This window comes from Onychostruthus taczanowskii, unplaced genomic scaffold (assembly GCF_017590055.1).
Source record: "Onychostruthus taczanowskii isolate IOZ18803 unplaced genomic scaffold, ASM1759005v1 scaffold2, whole genome shotgun sequence".
NCBI lineage: Eukaryota > Metazoa > Chordata > Aves > Passeriformes > Passeridae > Onychostruthus > Onychostruthus taczanowskii.
The window spans coordinates 24,770,155-24,789,578 of NW_024499239.1; the positions used below are offsets into that span (position 1 = coordinate 24,770,155).

The 19,424-nt window shown below is 42.9% G+C and overlaps 1 protein-coding gene across 5 annotated transcripts; it reads right to left on the reverse strand.

Moving 5' to 3' along the window:
• Positions 1-300: 300 nt before the first annotated feature.
• On the reverse strand, positions 301-18,508 carry RNF103 (ring finger protein 103). 5 transcript variants are annotated; one of them, XR_005952531.1, is made up of 6 exons: positions 18,168-18,507; positions 15,939-16,078; positions 6,476-6,591; positions 4,051-4,461; positions 1,151-1,321; positions 301-548 (listed from the first exon to the last, which is right to left on the reverse strand). XR_005952531.1 is itself a non-coding variant. In XM_041403117.1 (5 exons), exons 1-5 carry the CDS (start codon positions 18,391-18,393, stop codon positions 1,228-1,230), a joined length of 987 nt encoding a protein of 328 aa, XP_041259051.1. In that variant the 5' UTR covers positions 18,394-18,508; the 3' UTR covers positions 1,190-1,227. The 5 variants fall into 5 exon arrangements, 4 of the variants coding, with proteins under 4 accessions (XP_041259051.1, XP_041259052.1, XP_041259053.1 ...); XM_041403117.1 differs by lacking the exon at positions 301-548 and having other exon boundaries at positions 1,190-1,321; positions 18,168-18,508; XM_041403118.1 differs by lacking the exons at positions 301-548; positions 1,151-1,321 and adding an exon at positions 1,326-1,439.
• Positions 18,509-19,424: the final 916 nt, after the last annotated feature.

The window sequence follows — 19,424 nt, forward strand, 5'->3', positions numbered from 1 at the left end:
TTAGTGGAGACAGACTTTTTAATGAGTTACAAAAATGTAGTTTCACCTTGGCCATCTTTCCCTCCAGAATCTAATGCAAAAAAAAAAAAAAAGACTAAACGAGCTTTGGAAAAGAGAGCTCTCATTTTGGACTGAGCACCAGCAGTGGGAAAGCCAATGCCAATAAAACAATAATTGAGGAAATTGAGAGTGACAAGGAGCTTTAGAGATTATTTAAATCCATCCCTTGTAATAGCAGCACCAAACATCCATTGCCTTTATTAAACCTAACAAACAAGTGAATACCCTCACCTCAGTGGTTTGACATTTTATGTTTACAATTGGTCTCCAGCTTCCAGGCACGAGACATCAGAGAATGAAACAACGCTTTAGGAATGTTTAGCATCTCAGTTAAGACACTTTACAAGCACCAGCACAACCCAGCCCTGCGAGGCAAAACACGTGAGCAGAGAAAACTGCTGACCTTGTTACAGGCACAGTCTTTGCTCCTTTGCTCCCTTCTCCGGATGTTCAACTGTCAGCGCGTCAGGGAAGGGCTGTCTGAGATCCTGCACGGGGTAGAAAACAATGTTATTTGGATGCTTCTGCTGCTACTGACACCAGCATTTCATAAAATAAACACATCCCACTGCTTTTTCTGTCCTGCTGGGACTCTCAATACCCTACGCCAGCTGCTCAAGATTCTGTAACAGATGTGTTGCCGGAACTGATCACAACAATTTATATAACCCAGACACGAGGGGACTAAACCTCCCTCCACAGCTACCTACTGGTCATAATTACCTGCTCCTGTGGATGTGCCCTCAGTGGCTCTCCTGCTAATTAAACAGCAGTTTGGGTCATCCATCAAAGGAACAGGATGAGTAGAGCAACCGAGGCCATTAAAACAAGTCTTCAGCTGAAACAGGTGTGCACAAAGGTTTGCAAACAAGGCTGAGCCAGTGCACAGGAGCAGAGCTGTGTGTGAGGGTGAGGAGGTCAGCCTTCATTCCACGAGCACTCAGTGCTCCAAGGACACAGCATTGCTCCAGCTTAGCACTCACAGCATTTGGCAAATTGCTGGGGTACCAGCGAAAGGCTGCAGCAGGCTGTGATACAGCACCTCACTTGTGTGTGTCAGCACCTCAGCTACAGCCTTATTTATACTCACAAAACTTCTCCTTTCCCTTGGCAAGGCCTCAGTTCAGCGCAGGTTTCAAAACAGTCCTGAAACAATGCGGATTTCAGCTACTCATGACAAGCATATACGCCGTGCTGCTGCACAAATTGGAAGCAGAAGTGATCTTTGCCCTCATTATGCCTCTCTGCTGCTCTGCTGAGGCTGTAATGACAGAGACAGGACATGTACTGGCAGGTCTCAACTGGAATAAAAATTACTTTCTGGACACGGGAGAGTTGCTGATATTGTGCCCCTTGTACCTCTCTGCTTCAGTACTGCCCTGGGAAAAAGGAAATGAGAGAGAAAAAAGGACTCAGTAAATTAAAAACAGCTCTTCTGCTAATTACATGAATGTCCTCTTGGGAACACACCTGGTGACAGAGCCCTGAAACATTTGTTAATAAAAAAGAGCATGCCCAGGTACTCTGGACAGATGAAACAATGCCAGCAGCTCTGTGAGCACCAGCCTCCCAACTCTATAAAACTGGGAGATGGATTGTAACTGCAATGGGGAGCTGTGTTTGAATTTCCTATTATCATCATCTTTATGTCATTATCATCCTTTCATATCACATAGGCAAGATTTAGGAAAGAAATAAGACAACTGAAAATATCTTTCTAGTTTAGCTTTTTCCTCTGCTCATATAATCTCCTGCTCTTCCCCCCCTCTTTTTTCTTTCCAACCAACAATTCCTCCGTATTTTCAGCCAAATTATTTCTGAAAGGTACAACCAAAATCAGAGTTTCATATGGAAATATAAAGAAAACAACAGACTCATTTTAATGGCTCCAAAGAATTATCAAAGAAACCAGAAATCACTTCAGAATACCAGCACAGTTGGAAGCTGGCAATTTGAACCTTCACAAGCCACTTTTGTCACTGCATGACAATATTCTGCTCCTTCTCAACAGTTTACTTTGAGGCTGTAGAGGGAGCTACCCTAAAGTCTTCCTAGATGTCTGCAGATGAGGGTACTGGAGAGACAGCTGCTAGAAGAGGGTCTCCATCTGGAAAAGCAGCTTGTAATCAACTGGAAAACCACATCCAGCAGAGAAGCTCCTCAACACAGCAGACTTATGAAGGAAACAGTTCTCAGTGAAACACCACTGCCTTCTCCTTGGCCAGTGGCTCAGAGCACTGGATTCCTGCATCCCTAGGAGATGATTTATTAGTCACAAGAGTTGTGTTATATTTTTATTGTCTTCACAGATAAATCAGGCCAGCAAGACATCCGTAGCCATACACACAAAATATTTATCAAAACAATTAACATTACAAATCTCCTTTTAAAATAATTTATTTCACCGATTTCTTTTTAAATGGTACTGTCTTACAACATACATTATTCAACAAAGATGTGCAGAACAGACTCTAAAATAAGAAACACTTAAATTAAGCAATTGTCTCCGATTAGAATTTCAATTTCACCCACATCCCAACTTGTAAATGTTTGCTGGAATACGCTTCTCTCGTAGGCTTGATTTTTGTGCTTACAAAAACAGCATCAAGTTTCCAGATGTTGAAGAGAACAAATTATTTGTAAGGTAAGTTTGCATTCAGTTCAACATACAAGGCAACCAAATGATTCTGTCATTAACGTTAGCATCATGTATATTTTAGTTCACCGCACTAACATTTAAACTAAAACTTCAAACCACGTAATCTTTTAAGTGACTAACATTTAAAAGGCAAGCAGTAATATCCTGAAAGCTTACAAAAGACAGGGGCACACAGCTAAGACGGGGGCTCACTCGACAAAGGCTGCGGGTGTGTGTATGGCTGCTTTTTTTTGTAGGACGCCCACCTGCAGACGGGACAGCAGTGCCGCCCGCCCGCCAGCCACTTCATGATGCAATTCTGGTGGAACACGTGGCCGCAGGGCAAGCCCATCAGCAGGCAGCCCTTTGCAAAATTTTCTAGACACACCACACATTCCGTACAGTGCAACATGTCGGAGGGCCAGGCTGACCAGTCTGGCTCCAGGTCACCCGCGGAGCTGTACGAGCTGCAGGACCTGGCTTTGCGTTCGCACGGCTCGTGGTGACAATAGCGACTGGCGCACGGACAGGCATCAACGCCTCCTTCACTGCACCTGTGACACGTGCTCAGCTCATCGTCCTCAGAGACGTCTCTGTCGCTACTGAAGACCTCTTTGTTCTCACTGTCAGAGTCACTTTCGCTGTCTGGAAAGGTTTCCAGCATTTCCTCGTCAGAAAGGGCGCTGAGGCATTGAAACCTCCACATGGGTAAGTTTTTTATATAATCGGTTGGTATCAGAGGGTGAAGCCAGAGATCAGGGAAGGCCAACCTCTCCAAGAACAAATCTGGGTCTTCATCCCAATCTGAGTCAAAAGGGAAGTGTTGAAAAGAAGCAATGGGATGAAACAGGTAGCTGGTGTACCAGTCCCACAGGCTCGACAGCCACTCCAGATTATTGGCATTTACTTCATCCGTGTTGTTATTGCGCCGTCGCTTCTTCTCAAAGTAATCAATTAGTAAACCATGGCCAAGGTACGTGCTGAGGAAGAGGGCTGGATGAGAAGAGTAGAACATCCAGTCTGCCCTCACCCAAGAAGCCAAAGTAGTTGTGTTTGAGTACCTGAAGAGTTTTAAACTGTACTCATAAAAGCTGTCTAAGTAGGGTAGTTGCAAAAAACCTAACACTGGTAGCCAGGAAATAATTAATAGTGAATTATACGTCCCTAAAGTGCTTATAAGAACCACAAAACGCTTTATAGTGGCGCCTTGTGTAATAAACAGGTCCATCCAAGCCATCAGATTAACCAAAACTAAACTTAAGACAAATAAATCGTTAACTTCTGGTTGCAACGAGCGCAAAAAGGAATCCATGGCACGTAGTGATATAAATTCACCAGTGTTATTTCCATACCTGTAAATCCCCTCAGGAGTCCTCAGTATGTACGATGGTGTCTTGTAGATACCAATTTCTGCCATGTAACTTTTATTGTCCCAGTTTTCCACGTTGACAAAAATAAACTCTACTCTTCCAGTAAACTTTACACTTAGTGCAGAGAAGAACGCTGGAGGCTGGTCGAGGTTGGCAAACAGGTAGATTTTCACCCGGTACTGGTCACTTTTGTTCCATTCTTCTTTCAAATGCTCAGAGTTGTAGATGGTTTTGATCCGAGAGGCAGCGTGGGCTGTGATCCATTTGAAGATGTGCTCCACTTCAATCCTGCGCCCGCTGTATTCCTTAAGCATGACTTTTCCCTTGGAGGTGCTGGTTTGTGGAACCGACATAATGAGGGTGGATTTCAGCCAACCCCTCCTCTTGCAGTATCTACAAAGAAAACAGTAGGTTAGATTCCAGTTTCATAACCCCAGGACTGAGTCCTTACATTTCTATTCTAAGCCCAAAAATGAGACATGCTGAGCACCTTGGAACCCTTATAATATAATAGCAGGAAATAAGAGCACCCAATATTCTCTGCCAAAGCATATTTATTCTTACAATATCTTTATATCTTACAGGAATATTGTGAAGAGATATGCATTCATAAAACAGGAAGAGAAATAGTGTTAATTTTCACAGGTCATTAAAGTAAACAAGGCCAAGCAGCCATTGATGCTTTGTAATTGGATTTGAATAATACACAAGCTGACTCTTTGCTTTAAAGCTTTAGTATTAAAAGCTACTTTTCCTTGGCCTTCCAGGCAAGAAGAAAACCACTCCAGTGTAACTCAATATCCCACAGCTTTCCCAGGGCTTCCTTCCACCCTGGTTTTGCCAAACAGCTGTGGGGTGAAGTTGAGCAGACACTGGTCTGTTTGCAGTTGCTTTGATGAAGCTGACAAGTATCCACTTCCTACTGGGACCATTTTGTCAAGATGCAGACAGGCTAAGGGGTGAGGTGAGAAAGCTGGCCACAAAACCAGTGGAGCAGGAAGCACACACATGGTGCTGGATGATTTGGGCTAAAAAAATACCCACGCTGTCTGGCAGGCAGATAGGATGAACCCCAAATCCCTAACTAAAAGAAGAGGCTCTTCATGGCTGAACCCTGAGTCATGGTCCAGAGCACAGTAACTCTCACAAGATCCCTTCTCTCATGCATCTTTCCTACCCATATCACTATACCCAATTATCTAGTCCTCCTTTAAGGAAATATCTGGCAAGCTTCAACAATCAAACCAGGACAGAGCCAACAGGCATGCAATGTCTGAGAACCCTGCACACTGGGACCACCAGCCTCATTCCCCAGCCATCTTACCTAGCTCCCCTGGGGTTTTGTTCTGTCAACATGTATTTAGACAATTACAACTCCCCAGGAAAATGAATGCAGCATTTTTAGAAAGAGCCATAAGATATTACCCTGCTAATAAAGGTATCCTGATTACTGCAGCATGTAGTATTCTTCTGAATTTCAGCTGCAACTTGATGAAAACTACTCACAAGGGTTTACTTGATAAAACATTTCTTGTATTAAAAAAATGAATTAATTTAAAACATGGCATTTGATCAAAGCATTAAGGCTGCTTAGGAGATATGCAAAGAGAAACACTGCCAAATTTTTAAGATGTTCAAATACAAGATTATTTTGCACAAGCACTACAAAGCCTAAGTATTTCCTCTTATGATTAACACTGAGATTTCTGTAAACATTTAGGACTTAAGCTGCATAAGATGTGCGTACCCATACGTGCCACTGGAATTCTAGACAAAGTCTCCTGTCATGTAAAGCAAACGCCTCCAACAAAATGCTTAAAAAAACCCTCTTTTTACAGCAGCAGAGAATTATTAATAGCTTCTTTGGCTCTGCTCTTCTTCCTGGTTAGAAATCATATGCAAACACAGTGACTCTAGCACAGCACACTGTGTGTTGTCCAAGGGTGTGTGCCAGTTTATATATAAACATACATTTGTCAGGGAACAGGATTTGTCAGTAATTCTGGGAGGCAGGCTCTGTATGCAAGGTTCACGCTAACCTGTGCTTTCCCCTTCCAGATGGTGATATAACGACTCTAAAACTGATCTATTCAGCTTTGTCCTAAGCAAGCACAGTTCCTCTCCCTGAATGCCTAAACTGGAAGGCCAAACTCTTCTGTTCATTCCTCTCCACTGCTGTATTATGCTCTCCACAGTCTAATCATGCATTTCCCACACAACGCTTTAGGAAGCTGCAGAGCTGATAAATAATGTAATGGAGCATTCTGAGCAGACTTTAGGAGAGATAAAAACATGAATAAAGCCACCTTCTGTCACAGTTACTTTTACAACACAGCAAGCCCTGCTGCTAGAACACAGCTGAGCCTTAAGATACTCTTGGGATTTAGATAATCCTTTAAGGATATACCTGGGGTCACTGGAACAGTTGAAAGTGCCAGCACGTATGCCAAATCTTGAGACTTTCTTCACCATTTTCTCCCAGTGGACTTTACCCACCAGTGGGCTTCTGTCGTTTGCTATGACCTATTGCCAAAAGGAAATACTAGTTTAGTGTCACAGTCAGTTTGGTGCCTGAAATAAACAGCAAGTTTCAAGAAAACAGAGTGCCAGTCACGCTTGACAGTCCTTCCCCTTCTTTTAGGACACAAATGTATGAATGTACAACTGGGAGTCATGGTAAATGTCTTTGGAGAGTGAAGCACTAGGACAGAAATGTGGTTCTGCAGAGAGAAAGAAGCGCATCATCATGTTAAGTACATGTTAAGATACTAAAATCAGTGGTAGTTAACAAAAATGTTGATAAAATAATGAAACTAACATTAACCAGTTCATAGTGGGGAGAAAGGAGAGGGGTGCAGCAGGTTCCTCTTCTTTGCAATTAAAAAAAACACCATAGTTTTATTACAATTTGCCCTCAGAACTTACAACATACCAAAGACACCTTGTCTCAGAGCAAGCAGAATGAGTGGGATTGCATGTACCTGGTACCAGATTAAACTGCCAACAGCCATTCCTGAGCAGTGGAAACTACTGATTAAACTCCCAGATAATGCCTAAGGATCTTGACTCCATCCAGCTTTGCCTGTGACTCATTCTGCAACTTGATGTGACTGTTCCACCAACTCCAGTGTCCCATCTGCCATTTCAGCACCATCACTTGCTGTGATATATCCCAAGGTTTAATTTGTTCTAACCCAGTATATTAAAGCTGTACTTCAGGTTACCTCACTGTAAGCTTCTACTGACACAGATTATGAAGAAGCAGCATTCATCCTCTGACTTATAACTGTACAGGGAGGGGTAAAAAAACCCACAAGGAGAAGAAAACTCTGCCAGCTGACAGGTAATTTTGAATGACATGACTGATCATGCACTATTCCACGAGCCATCGCATTTTCTATTTTAGAAACAACTCACATGCTGCTGCAGGCTTACTGGCAGCCACTTAAAATATATTTTTAAATTAAATGTTGAAACTTCCATTTGTTAGATATTTGTTTACCCGCCATTAAACTTATCCCAATCGTTTTCTGACTTAATAACCTGAAATGTCAGCTTGCCCCTGGAAGTTGGGCTGTCACCATGATTAACAGTTCTCTGAGGACATGCTGAGATTCAACCTAGAAAGCGTGTCCAGCCTCTGAGACTCATAAATATTATCTGCTTTGTGGTAAGTAGCAGCTTCTCAGAATCTTAAAATAGAAGAATTCACCAAGCAGAATGCTCTACATAGGGAAACAAACTGAAGTCACAGTTACATTCCTATTCCACTAAGCCCAAAATGTTTAAATAACACTGGAGGTGAAAATCTAGGTAAGAAACCTTCAAGTTATTCTTAAAACACACACATCATATAGAAAAGCCTTTTTGATTAGATAAATGTAACCATCATGCACTGAGACAACCAGCTGGGAAATCTACTGTAGTACATCACCCAATGTGACTGAAGCTTTGGGTGTCTTAAACTTCTTCCTTTCATACACTGCAATCAAAGGAGACCAAATTCCTAAAGACACCCTAAAGCCATAAAATATCCTTAAAATATCCTAAGAGCTACTATGGCCTGATAAGTGCATCCAACGTGGCAAGGAACCACTATGTTTTATTAGTAAGCACAGAAGTAAAACTTTGGTGACTGGATTACTCTTTGGCACAACTACTCAGAGACTGGCTTCTTCTAAAACTCTGTGTGCATGTTGTGAAACAGTGATGAGAGAATGTTAATGTGTGCAGGAGGACAGATCCTGCTCACTGTTTCTTCTGCCTGGCACCACAACATTCACTAAGTGTCAAGACAAAAATTTGTTGCAAATACAGTCACCATTTTATTTTACTGTCACCTGCCTATACTGGTGGAATTTTTAACACCAGCTTAATTAATTTCCTATGAAAAAGTATTTCCTCCTGGAGAAAGTTATTTATACTGAAGAACAATTACCTAACTTGCAGTCTGTATTTTGTAACTACATAGAGGAACCTTGCTATGGTTTTGCACGCTGAAGCTTCGTAAAATATTTTGGGCTTGTGCTTTTTTATGTCATTATGGAAAAAAAAAAGTCCAAATAAACAAGTCCATTGCAGCTGCTCCTTGCAGACAACACCCACTTACAGCACTGGGAGTTCACCATGCCAAGGCAAGGCTTTGTATTTTGGAAAGCAGTCACCACCTCTGTGCAAGAGGGAGTCCAAGAAAATACTGCAGGTTAAGCAATCAAAATGTACTTCAGTTTAAATTAAAAATAACCTGCAAACACTTGTAACAGATTTTATTTTAAAACTGTGAATTTTGATAAGTTAAGAAATTTAGCTTAAAAACCTGTGACTGAGGAGACTGGGAATTTGAATGTGGAAGAGGCCTGGAAGTTCTTCAAACCCGTGGTGTTAAAGCTATCAGGATTTTGTATTTCAAGTACGAAAAAAAAGGTTGCCAAGTCCTGCACTTCTTCCTAGCAATCACTTCCAAAGAGAGGTTAGAAATAGTTTGACAATCTACAAGGATTCAAATAAAGGTCAAAAGGAAGAGCTATCAAAGAAAGATATGCAAGGAAAAAAAAAGTAAGGAAAAATGAGCTATTCAAGTTAGGCCATACAAAGACTATTACAAGTTGTACCAAAAGGTTTTTCAGTCATATGAATAAGAATAGAAGAGGGGGAGAAGAAGCAGGATCACCAAACAATGAAGATAGGAGAGAAATGTAAAATAATTTTCTTTTTATAGTTAAATTAATACCATGACTCAGTTTTCAGTGAAGGGGAGAGGTGGCTGGCCATGGACCAGTTAGCAAATTTATGGGAAGAAACTACATCACCTGAAGGTGAAAGCAGAACTCAAATAACTTAATGCACTTAAATCAGAGTCAGCAGGATATCTCCATCCCAGGACTGTGGCACAAGCACACAGGATCACAGGTGAACATGTGAACATTTCTTGCAAACCCCTGTCAGACCAATTCACATTTTGACAGGACAGAAACACGTTTGTAGCTATATTTAAGAGCAAATGAAAAAAAAAAATCCCACCAGTTTGATTTTGATAGGATGCAAAACTGTACAAGGAGTTTTAGACGTGCAGAGACAGTTGCATTTTCCACCTCTTTCCATAATGCACCTACTAAAGATGTATCATTCCTGACTGAGAGAAACTTTCCCTGAAGGAAAAGAACGGAGTTTCAAGAGAAGAAGAGAGTGTAGTACCCTGTTTGTAGTTTGGTAGTGTATCATGTATTATGCCACATGGAAAAATTACATGAGAGCTACAGATAGGCTTTTATAGTGAGTGAAAAAGAAAGTTAGTTTTAAAATGAGCACAAAATTGGCTACAGCAAAAAGACATCAAAATGCCAGAAAGGTGCTAACAGACTTCTTAATAGATTTACCTTAGAGCTCAGTTCAGCATATATTCCCATTAATGCCCTTCCTATGGGAACTTAAAGTCTCCCAAAGCCATTTGTAGAAGACATAAAACTGGGAAGCACATCTATGTGGGAAAGAGGATTACAACGCCATGCAGGAAGAGCTGCACAAATCTTGTAATGCAGAGTGTCACACATGAAATTGAATTCAGTAATGAACAGGACACTTGGGGAGTTCATCAGTTCGAAACAGCGATGGAGGAAAGGCTTGGGGCTATCAGCTGCTCCACAAGAAAACGCCAGCCATCAATACGAACTGGCTGCAAAACAAGCAAAGCCCAGGGTATATCAAACCTGACAAAACAAACTGGTTGATTGACCTCACTTCCTGGGAGAAGTGTGGTTGACATCAGGACTCTGTGAAACTAAAGGGCAATGCCAATTTATGCCCAATAGGAACAAATTAGCCCTGAGTACACCCAAGCCAGAAGTCAGACACACATTTCCAAGAAGAAAACAGTCAACGGGAGTATTTGAACAACTTACAGTGTAAGAGAGACAGCAAAATATTTTCTAAACACATATTCTACAGTCTAGTAGAAAGCTGAACTAGCTTATCAGAAAGGTCCCTTTCAATCATACACTCTATTTAATGTTACAGAAATAAAGCCCAAGCTCATGGGAGAAGGTACCTTTTAGGAGATCAGCTGACACAGATGGGAAACAAACACCATGTCTGGAGAAGCACAAACCCTCTCAGCTTTGCTTATTATTAGCTATGTTCACAATCTGTGACATATCACATGTCAGAGTGACAAGTAAGACAATGAGGGTAACTCAATTAATCCATTAATCATCTTAATGGGCTAAGGGAATCCTATAGGATCACAGTAACCCTGCTATTTAACAAGTTCACACCACAGAACGGATCTGTTCCCTAACCCACACCTAACCCAGGCTGCCTGCAGGATCTGAATTACCATCTCTGTAAATGCTGAGAATCTGATGATTTCAAAAGGCAATTGAATAGGGAGCTTTTGCATTGTAAGAGTTCTCATGACACTGAATTACCCTCAGAGAGTTCAATCAAGAAAGTAATTAGAAAAACAGAGTTGTTTTGATCTATATATTAAAGTAGTCATAGTTATGACATTAAAGAACAGACTTTAAGAGCAAATATCCCAGAGTCAGAAAGATACAAACACTTGGGAAAAGAGGACTAAGTCAGCAAGGCACTTTGCCTCTCTTGCCTAAACCAAACCCAAAGTGTGTTGGGCAGGTGCATCAATATTGCAATACTTTATAACCATCACGGATCCAGTTGCTCCTTAATTTCCAAGTACCATTAAGCATTTTTAAAGATTATTTTATGAAACATAGATTCTTAAAATACAAGTAAAAATACGACTGACATTAAAGAGGCTTGAGGAAGCACAGCTGATGTTATAGTTTGCTGTAGCAACACAATATGCAAAGACAGACTCCTTTTCTGCTACCCCTGAAGTACTTGAGCATGACATGATAACGACCTCACTTGAGCATTATCCTGTTTTCCGTGCATTTAAATCAGATTTTGTTCAATTTCTACCAGACAGGTACACAGAGATCTCAAAGCAGGTCACAGGAACAAGATTTGTTCTCAGGAAGTTTTGAAGCTTGCTCACAACTAAAATTGTTCAAATATCACAAGGCATGACAATGAGTCAGAGAGGGGCAAAAGCAGAACAAACACCTCATGTACTCCAGCTCTCATTATTTGAACCAATTCTAGCTGGGACAGCAAGTGTCAGGCACCTGCTCACACCAACAGCACATAATTTCAAATACACAGTAATAGTCACGACTTGGTTTTACAGCTTAGCCACAAAGACAACAACTCCAAGTGCTCCTCAGCTCTGGGCACTAGGGCACTGTGACAGACTTTGCATCATCAGGAAGAACAAAACCCATTAAGTAAGAGACACCATTTCCTGCTACACACACATATCCAGGTGGTTCTCTCAGCAGCAGTCAGTCCTCACCCAGCCTCAGAAAGTCACTCTCCACATAAGGAATACAGGCATTTGAATTGGAAAAAAAACCTGTGTAGTTTTGCCAAAGACAAAACTGAATTCTAACTCATTTAATGAACTGGTAAGGTTGCATGAACATGAGAAATGTCTGTCTGGTTCAGTGGTATCCAGTCTGAGACACCCATGAACTCTTGCACAGTGCCTGCAGAGAGTAAATGAACAGAGGAAACTCAATATTACTGTAAAGATTGCATGCACGACCTGGAAGATTTTTAGGGGTCCACAAAGACAAAAAGGTTGAAAAACTCTAGCCACAGAAGCCTTTTTCATCAACAGCTATGCTGCAAACTCTTCTTCTATATTTAAAACAGGAGTAAAAATACAATTAATTATAAATGGACTGGTAATTTACTTATTAGAAGCTTGGAAAAAAATCTCACTTACTCCAGATAATGTCAGTAAGTCTCTACATGAATGTCTGCACTTCTGTTAATTCTGAGACATCTCACTTTCTGTTTATTATTTGACAACGTGTTAATGGAACTGAATCTCCACTTAGACTCTTTCCTAAGAATTCACAACTCATTCAGAATCCGCCCATACGGACTGCAGATATCTGGAGACTTTTTGCCTTTCTTTTCTGAGAAAGAGATTGTGAGAAATCACATCCAAATAGGCAAGGACTATATCCATCACGCCAGGCAAAAATTAACCACCTCAAAATTACATGCAGTTTCTCCAGGGAGGTGAGGTGACCTATGCACTGATCTGGACAGCCAGTTATGCTGTCAGTTAAGTCAGAGATTGAGAATAAATGAGCTTCTGCAATGAGTTAACACAGGCACTACAAGGACTATTACATTCCAGCTGATGGTATTCTGCACCCTTGACTGGATATGAAGCCTCTCAAGAAGAAAACTGAAACTTAAAATCAGGTATCTTGTGGTAAATGATCCTGAAGTGCTATTGGAAAAGACACAAATACTGAATGATGTATTTTGAAAGAATTTAGTGTTTCTGCCTTGTTTCTTTTTAGCAAGAAGAGCTGATCACCTGGCAAAATTCAGAATGCAAATAAATATGAAAATCACTCATCTTACATGCAAGCAAAAAGAAGAACAAACAAACCATCACCACCAAAATGCTATAGGCAAATCCCCTTGCCCTGTGACTACACCACTTGAACTAGAAACTGAGATGCAGAACAGACTGCAGAATTTTATATCCGTAATAATGGCCTTTGCAGCTCTACCAGACACAATCAAAATGTCTGTCCTTGTACTTCAATGCCAAGAAGAAAATTTCCTTTATTTCTCTCTGCCACTATGTTATAGTAGAGACTTTAAAAAAAAATATACATTCATTTAGATTTTAACTTCATTCAGAGAGGATTTTTTCTGTAGGTAATTTTCAAAAGCCATAATGACTACAATACTGTTGGATGTGACAGGCTTCTAGAGACTAACCAGAGCCTGGAAAAGTAAGAACATTACATATAATTCCCCAACCAACAAGAGAAGCAGCTCCAGAAACTAAAAGCCACCCTCCTTGCCAGCCAAAGAAGTGCACAACAGCAGCTGGCAAGCAAGAAGAACAGCATAAAAGGAAAGGTGATGAGATCATGAGCTAATAGGAGAAAGAACATGCTGCTGTCTGTGGCTCTGTGGAAGTGCCACACAGGGGCTGTGAACAGCTACACTGGTAAACAAATTACCACTGGACCAGGATGCTTTGCATGTGGATTTCCAGAAAATAAAGAAACAAAGCCACAAAACACTGATTCCCTGTGTACTGACTTTGGCTTTCTTGAAGGAACTCATCTTGTTGACTCTAAATTATAGACTCGCACCTCAATTTTTGTCAAAAGTATAAAGAAATAGTAATTGTTTCCTCTTTTTTCCTTTGATTCTCTGCAGACAGTGATGGCTATCACACTCCCACCCTGTGCCACACCAGAACTTTCATCTATATGCACTGGAAAATAAAAATCATCTTTAAAGTCTCAGTCCTCACACCATCACGAAGTGTTCAAACCAACTGAAGCAACAGCCACTGTGCCAGCTGAGGCAGAACTGCTCCTCTCCCTCTGCTCCTTTCCAGCAGCCCCCAGAGAACAGGGATTCAGGGCTCAGGATACTAAAAAGGATCTGGAGATCCTTTCTGCTTCCCAGCCAGCAGCAACAGAGCAGGGGAATCTCTGACCTTGCCCATGGTCACCAAACCCACCCACGAGGGATCCTCGCTCCCCTGCATGAGCATCGAGCTGGTTAATTAGCTGGAAAGTTTCCACAGGATTCCTAACAGCAAAGGAGGATGGGCAAGGGAGGGAATCAAGAGTTAGAACTAGGAAATGATGGTAAATATCATCTCTGAGGGATGAGGTCTAAGGAAAGAGTGTGGGAAAACGTGTGAAAGGACATGAAAAATCCAGCACAGGAGTTATCCAGACAGGAGCTGTGGTGGAGAATGGAGCAAATGAAAACTCAAAGTGATGAAAACTCAAAAAGCAAGAATGAAAAATAGAAATTCAACAACTCTTGTGATTTTTATTGTAGAGAAACAGACAAATACTGCTCAGCAAGTAAATTATTCTGTAAATTCCACTAATTTTCTTTTTCCACAGCTATTGTGACCAACTGAATAGCTGTGCAAGTATTCCCAGAATGATGACAACATTCATCACACTGCAGATATCAAAACACAGCCTATCTGACCTGCCATTAGGATGCTAGTGGAAAATACATTACAAGTAAAATTCTGCAAGCGAGAGACAACAGAGAACTATCATATTTCACCCTTCTGAGCTGCACAGGAAGGAGGGAAGGTTTTTCACAGCATATCCATGACTGTATTTGTCAGCTAGCTTGGGGACATGTAAACTGCTTTTCAACACTCTCTCTCTGCTTGAAGAACACCCTCCTGTATGATTTAAACCTCCAGCTTGGATTCAATGAACTCCAAATATATCTTTCTACACAAATGCCATTCTGAGTCTGAAGGTAATCTGTCCTCTTGTCTGTTTTGGGATGAGATCTGAAGTGATGACAGTGCAGGTCTAATAAATAGATTATGAAGATTTAATTACTTCCTATTAAATAGAAAACATGAAGCAAGACCAGACAAACCAAGTAGGAGCTGTCAAAAGAACCATTAATTGTCTGGTGGAGAATTCACCTGATGTGGCTGTTAGGAGGAAACTTATGCCTTAAACACCCTCTTATCAACAGAAAAGCTGATACAGAAAAAAAAAATCTACATTTTGGTCTAGGTTACTTATGTTCTCAGGAATGATGATTAATTGTTTCAGAATCCTACTGGAAAAAGTCTGTCTTTATTTTCCTAAATGATCTCTTGTTGTCATGCAGCCCTTGGAAAACAGACTGTAAAACTGCTGGGCACAAAAGGCTTGGGAGAAAGTTAACTTCAAGCCACTGGAATACGTCGCAGAAGCAGCTTGCTAGCCTGGGAAGCTGGCAGACTGAGATCCTTCCTGCCTTTGTGGAGAGACAACAGAGATTTTACAAGTGCTCTAAGCCCCTTAGACAAGCAGAAACTCAAACTGGTTGGGTCTGAGCATGTAATGCAACCAAAAGGAAGAGCAGCACCAGGAGCCTGTGCCAGCTGGGAGGATCTGTTCTAATGCACCTACTTCACACATTACAAGGCTCTCACAAACCCAGGGCCAAGGACTTGCATACTCTGTGTACTTCAGGGTACGCTGCTCTGCTTGTTTTCTGGTTCTAAAATGCCTGCTTTTCGAAATGCAATCCAAAGAATAACAAGCTTTTTTTTTTTTTTTTCCTTCCTGTCTGTATAGGAACCCTGGCACTTCCAGCCTTTCTTGCTTTATTTCTCTATTCTTCATGTCCTCGATGAAGTTTATCTTTGTCACCATCTCCCTGTTACACATTTTTACTACTAGTTAACTACCCTCATAAACTCCTCCTTTGAAACATATTTCGGGTGTGATCAATATATATTAGAACAAAAGGTCAAATTTATATACCTGTACCAGCCAGATCCCATCTTTTGTGTCTTCTACAAGCTCATAGAAGTGCATTTCACCACTGAAGTTTGTACTGGAAACCGATTCAGAGGCCTCTTCCTCCTTGAGAGCTGAATAAAGCTCTCCTTCCATGAGGTCTCCTGAAAAAGAGATAATTGGAGAAATTCAATTAAAATGGCACTGGGAAAGATTACTTCATGAATTCTAGTAACAGTTTAACTAACTATATTTGCATGCTTGTTCAGAGAACCTTTTCAGTACAAAGGTAGCTAAACCTCAAGCTGTTACTAGAATTTTATTTCTGGTGACGTGACTGTGAACAATCTGACTTCAGTCAGGCCACAGAAGACACGAATGCTCTGTTTCTGATTACACAGATGCACCACACATGCACGAGCACACAAAAGAATAAAAGAACATCTTCTAAGGCTCATTCTCTGCAAATAACAACATTCAATGGCTGAGAGCAGTTTCAGTCAATACATCTTTGCTTTCTTTTCACAGGATTGCGATTTTGCAGTAAGCAATTTCTTGACACTGATCATTCAAACAGACTTCCAGAATTTCAATCATTAATTCTGGACCAAAATGCAGTGTTTGTGGTCCTGCTGCTAGTAAAAATCTCGGACAGACTAATTTAGCTGCTGGCTTTTGTTTGCACAGTTGGGAAAAGTTCCCATGAACTCCAAATGCAGCAACATAAAGAGCTCACGGTAAAATCATCTGATTATGTTCCTTCGTAATCTCATTTCCTTCTCGTGTTTTGTTTCACAATCATTACAAACACTGTTAATGACAACCTGCATTCTAGTAACTAATCTACTAAGCTTTAAGAAATGAAGTCTTTTTCAAAACCAGTTTCCTTAAAAATATAAAAATAAGTGCAACAGCTGAAACCCTTTAGGGGCTTGTAAAAATATTCATAAAACTTAGAGGGAAAAAAAAAAAAACAAAACGTAACCACAGAAAAATGCTGCAAAGCCTGTTGGTATGAGAAGTGTTTCCATGACATTTGAAGAAGTTGGTTAATACAGTTTGTTTGGAGTTAAACACTTCCCTGCAGCATATGCAACCCAAACATCATGACATCATGAAAGTACCTGACAGCCAAGGAGTGAAAGTGATTGGAAACAAAAGTGAAAGTGCCTAATGCTTTTTGCCGTTGGAGCAACAAAGCCAATAAACCACATAAAAACATAAATAAACAATGAACAGTAACAGCAAATTAGATTTAAATGCTCAGGAGTAATATCAATTATTTAAACCAGCATTTTTAAGGTTATATGGCAGGCACTACACCCATACAAATCCTTCTCCCTCTCTGTCCAGACATTAGAGACCCTCACTGCCTATCCTGACTGCTGGGATTTCTCTCTCTCCTGGATCACCAGCCATTCCATCCTTGAATTAAAAGCAACTACTCACATTTTCCTGCTTGGCTGGCACTACAGCTATTACATCAGCCCCATCTCCCAGTCCTTGGGGCCAGCTCCCTCCGACTGCTCCAGGGAGCATCCTTACTGTCAGGACACTTCTGCCATTCTTACATCTCCACCGCTCTTCATCACTCCCGAGAAGTCCATCTCCTTCACCTGGTTCTCCTTACTTCTGAAATGCCTCCCTGCCTTTTTCCGAGCTGATTTTTTGTATGCAGGAACTAGTTCTGCTCCCGTTGTATAAAACCATCTCAACCCTGAGTACCCATCCCTTGTGCTCCTCGGCTATGAAATCATCGCTTTCCTTGGGGCCCATCTTGATAACCGTACCAGCAAAGGGCTGGGAATACACGGGAACGAGCTGGCCCCAGCTGTAAACAGTAGCCGACTGCAGCTATTTGGAGTCTCTCCTCCTCGTTTTTCACGGCAGACGACATTGGGTCGCATCTGTGCCACCCGCACTGACCCGACCGCCCGCAGCGGAACTCCCGGGGAAGGGGAGGGAAGGGCCGGGCCGGGAAGGGCCGCTGCTGGTGCCCCGTCCAGCGCAGGCCTTTCACTCGGCGCAGCCCGCTCGGGTTCATAACACCGCCGGGCTTTGACCGTCACCCCCCGAGGTCCCCGGGCTCCCTCCATGACCCCCTTGCTGGGGGGAGCCAGCTTGCTCCCCAAACCCGCCCTGCCAATGGAAGCAGCGCCCGCGTCTCCATCCAAGGGCGGCCGGAGCCCACGCGGGGGTGGCGGGGCACCGACCTCCGTCCGACCCCCCGGGTCACGGGGGAGCTCCGCGTACCTGACTTCTCCACCAGCTCCCGCACATCCTTCTTCTCGGGCAGCCCCGAGTGCCCCAGCCCGCGGCACTCCAGGATAGTCCGCAGCTTCCTGAAGCTCAGCGCCACCGGGTCCACCAGCTGCGTGGCGAGGAAGCCGCTCTCGTACCACGCCACGGCCTCGAACACCCGGGCCAGCACGAAGAGCGCCAGGAAGTAGAGCAGCAAACAGCACAGCTTCACCCACATCTTCCCGGGAGCGCCGAGCCGGAGGCCGGCCTGGGGAGGGAGGGAGGGAGGGGAGCGGGGGCTGTCAGGGGAGCGGGGCCGCGGCCCCCCGCCTCCCGCCCGCCGCTGCCGCTGTCCCCGCCCCGGCGGAGCCGCGGAGACATAACAGTGACGTGAGCAGCCGGCACCGCCCCCTGCCCCTTTCTCCCCTTTTCCCCCTTCATCTTTTCCCCTTCCCCCCCGCCGTGATTCAGCACTGTGGCCCGACCCCGCATCACCGGGCTCGGGGACCGTCGCGTCCTTGTCCCCAGCTGCAACTTTGGACCTTGCGGCTGTGCTTGCTGCGAGAAAAATACTATATAAATACCTCGGCTATCGGGGAGGGAGAGGGCAGGATCCGACTCGGGTCGGATTTTCATTAAAAGAAAAATATTTACAGAGCTAGAAGTGGGGGCCGATATTTGCAGGGCCGATCTGCTCGGGTACTTTTAGGGTAGCTGAGTGGACAGAGTTTATTTGGATTCGGGCTGCTGGGTGTGGGGATGATCCCTCCGCTCCTCATTCCCGCACGCCAGCCCCGCTCCCAGCCCTTGGCTGGCGCGAAAGCAAATTCCACAGCGAGGTTCATCTGCGCGGGTCGGAGCTCGGGGCTCTGCGGCTTTGCCTCGGCACTCGAGCGCTGGGAGCTTGTGCCAAAGCGACAGCCAAAGGCAAGCGTGGGCTGCACCCCGACTTCGGACAAGGCTTTAAGGTGGATCTGTGCTCACGTTGGAAGCATTTTGGAGCGCAGCGTGGATCCCCGCTGAAGTGGATCTTGGAAGAACCACACCAGGCTGTACAAGTGTTGGCCTGCAAAGATACAATTTAGCCTGCTACAAAAAACGTACTAAAATCAAGCTACTGCGTTGAGATGAAGGCTCTACTCTGAAAGAAACTCAACAGTGCTTCTGTATATTCAGTTATTTTAAGAATCCATAATTTGCATGAAAATTGGCAGCTCGTACAGATGAGCACAAAAATAGCACAGCTTAAATTTAAAAACACTGAGAACC

Bases quoted from the DNA above. Each gene is read 5' to 3' on its own strand.
- RNF103 (XM_041403116.1), bottom strand. From the start codon at position 18,393: ATGTGGGTGAAGCTGTGCTGTTTGCTGCTCTACTTCCTGGCGCTCTTC. The intron at 16,079-18,167 runs GTACGCGGAGCT...TCTCTTTTTCAG, and splicing joins GGAGCTGGTGGAGAAGTCAG to GAGACCTCATGGAAGGAGAG. The intron at 6,592-15,938 runs GTATATAAATTT...TTTTGGCAATAG, and splicing joins ATGGGATCTGGCTGGTACAG to GTCATAGCAAACGACAGAAG.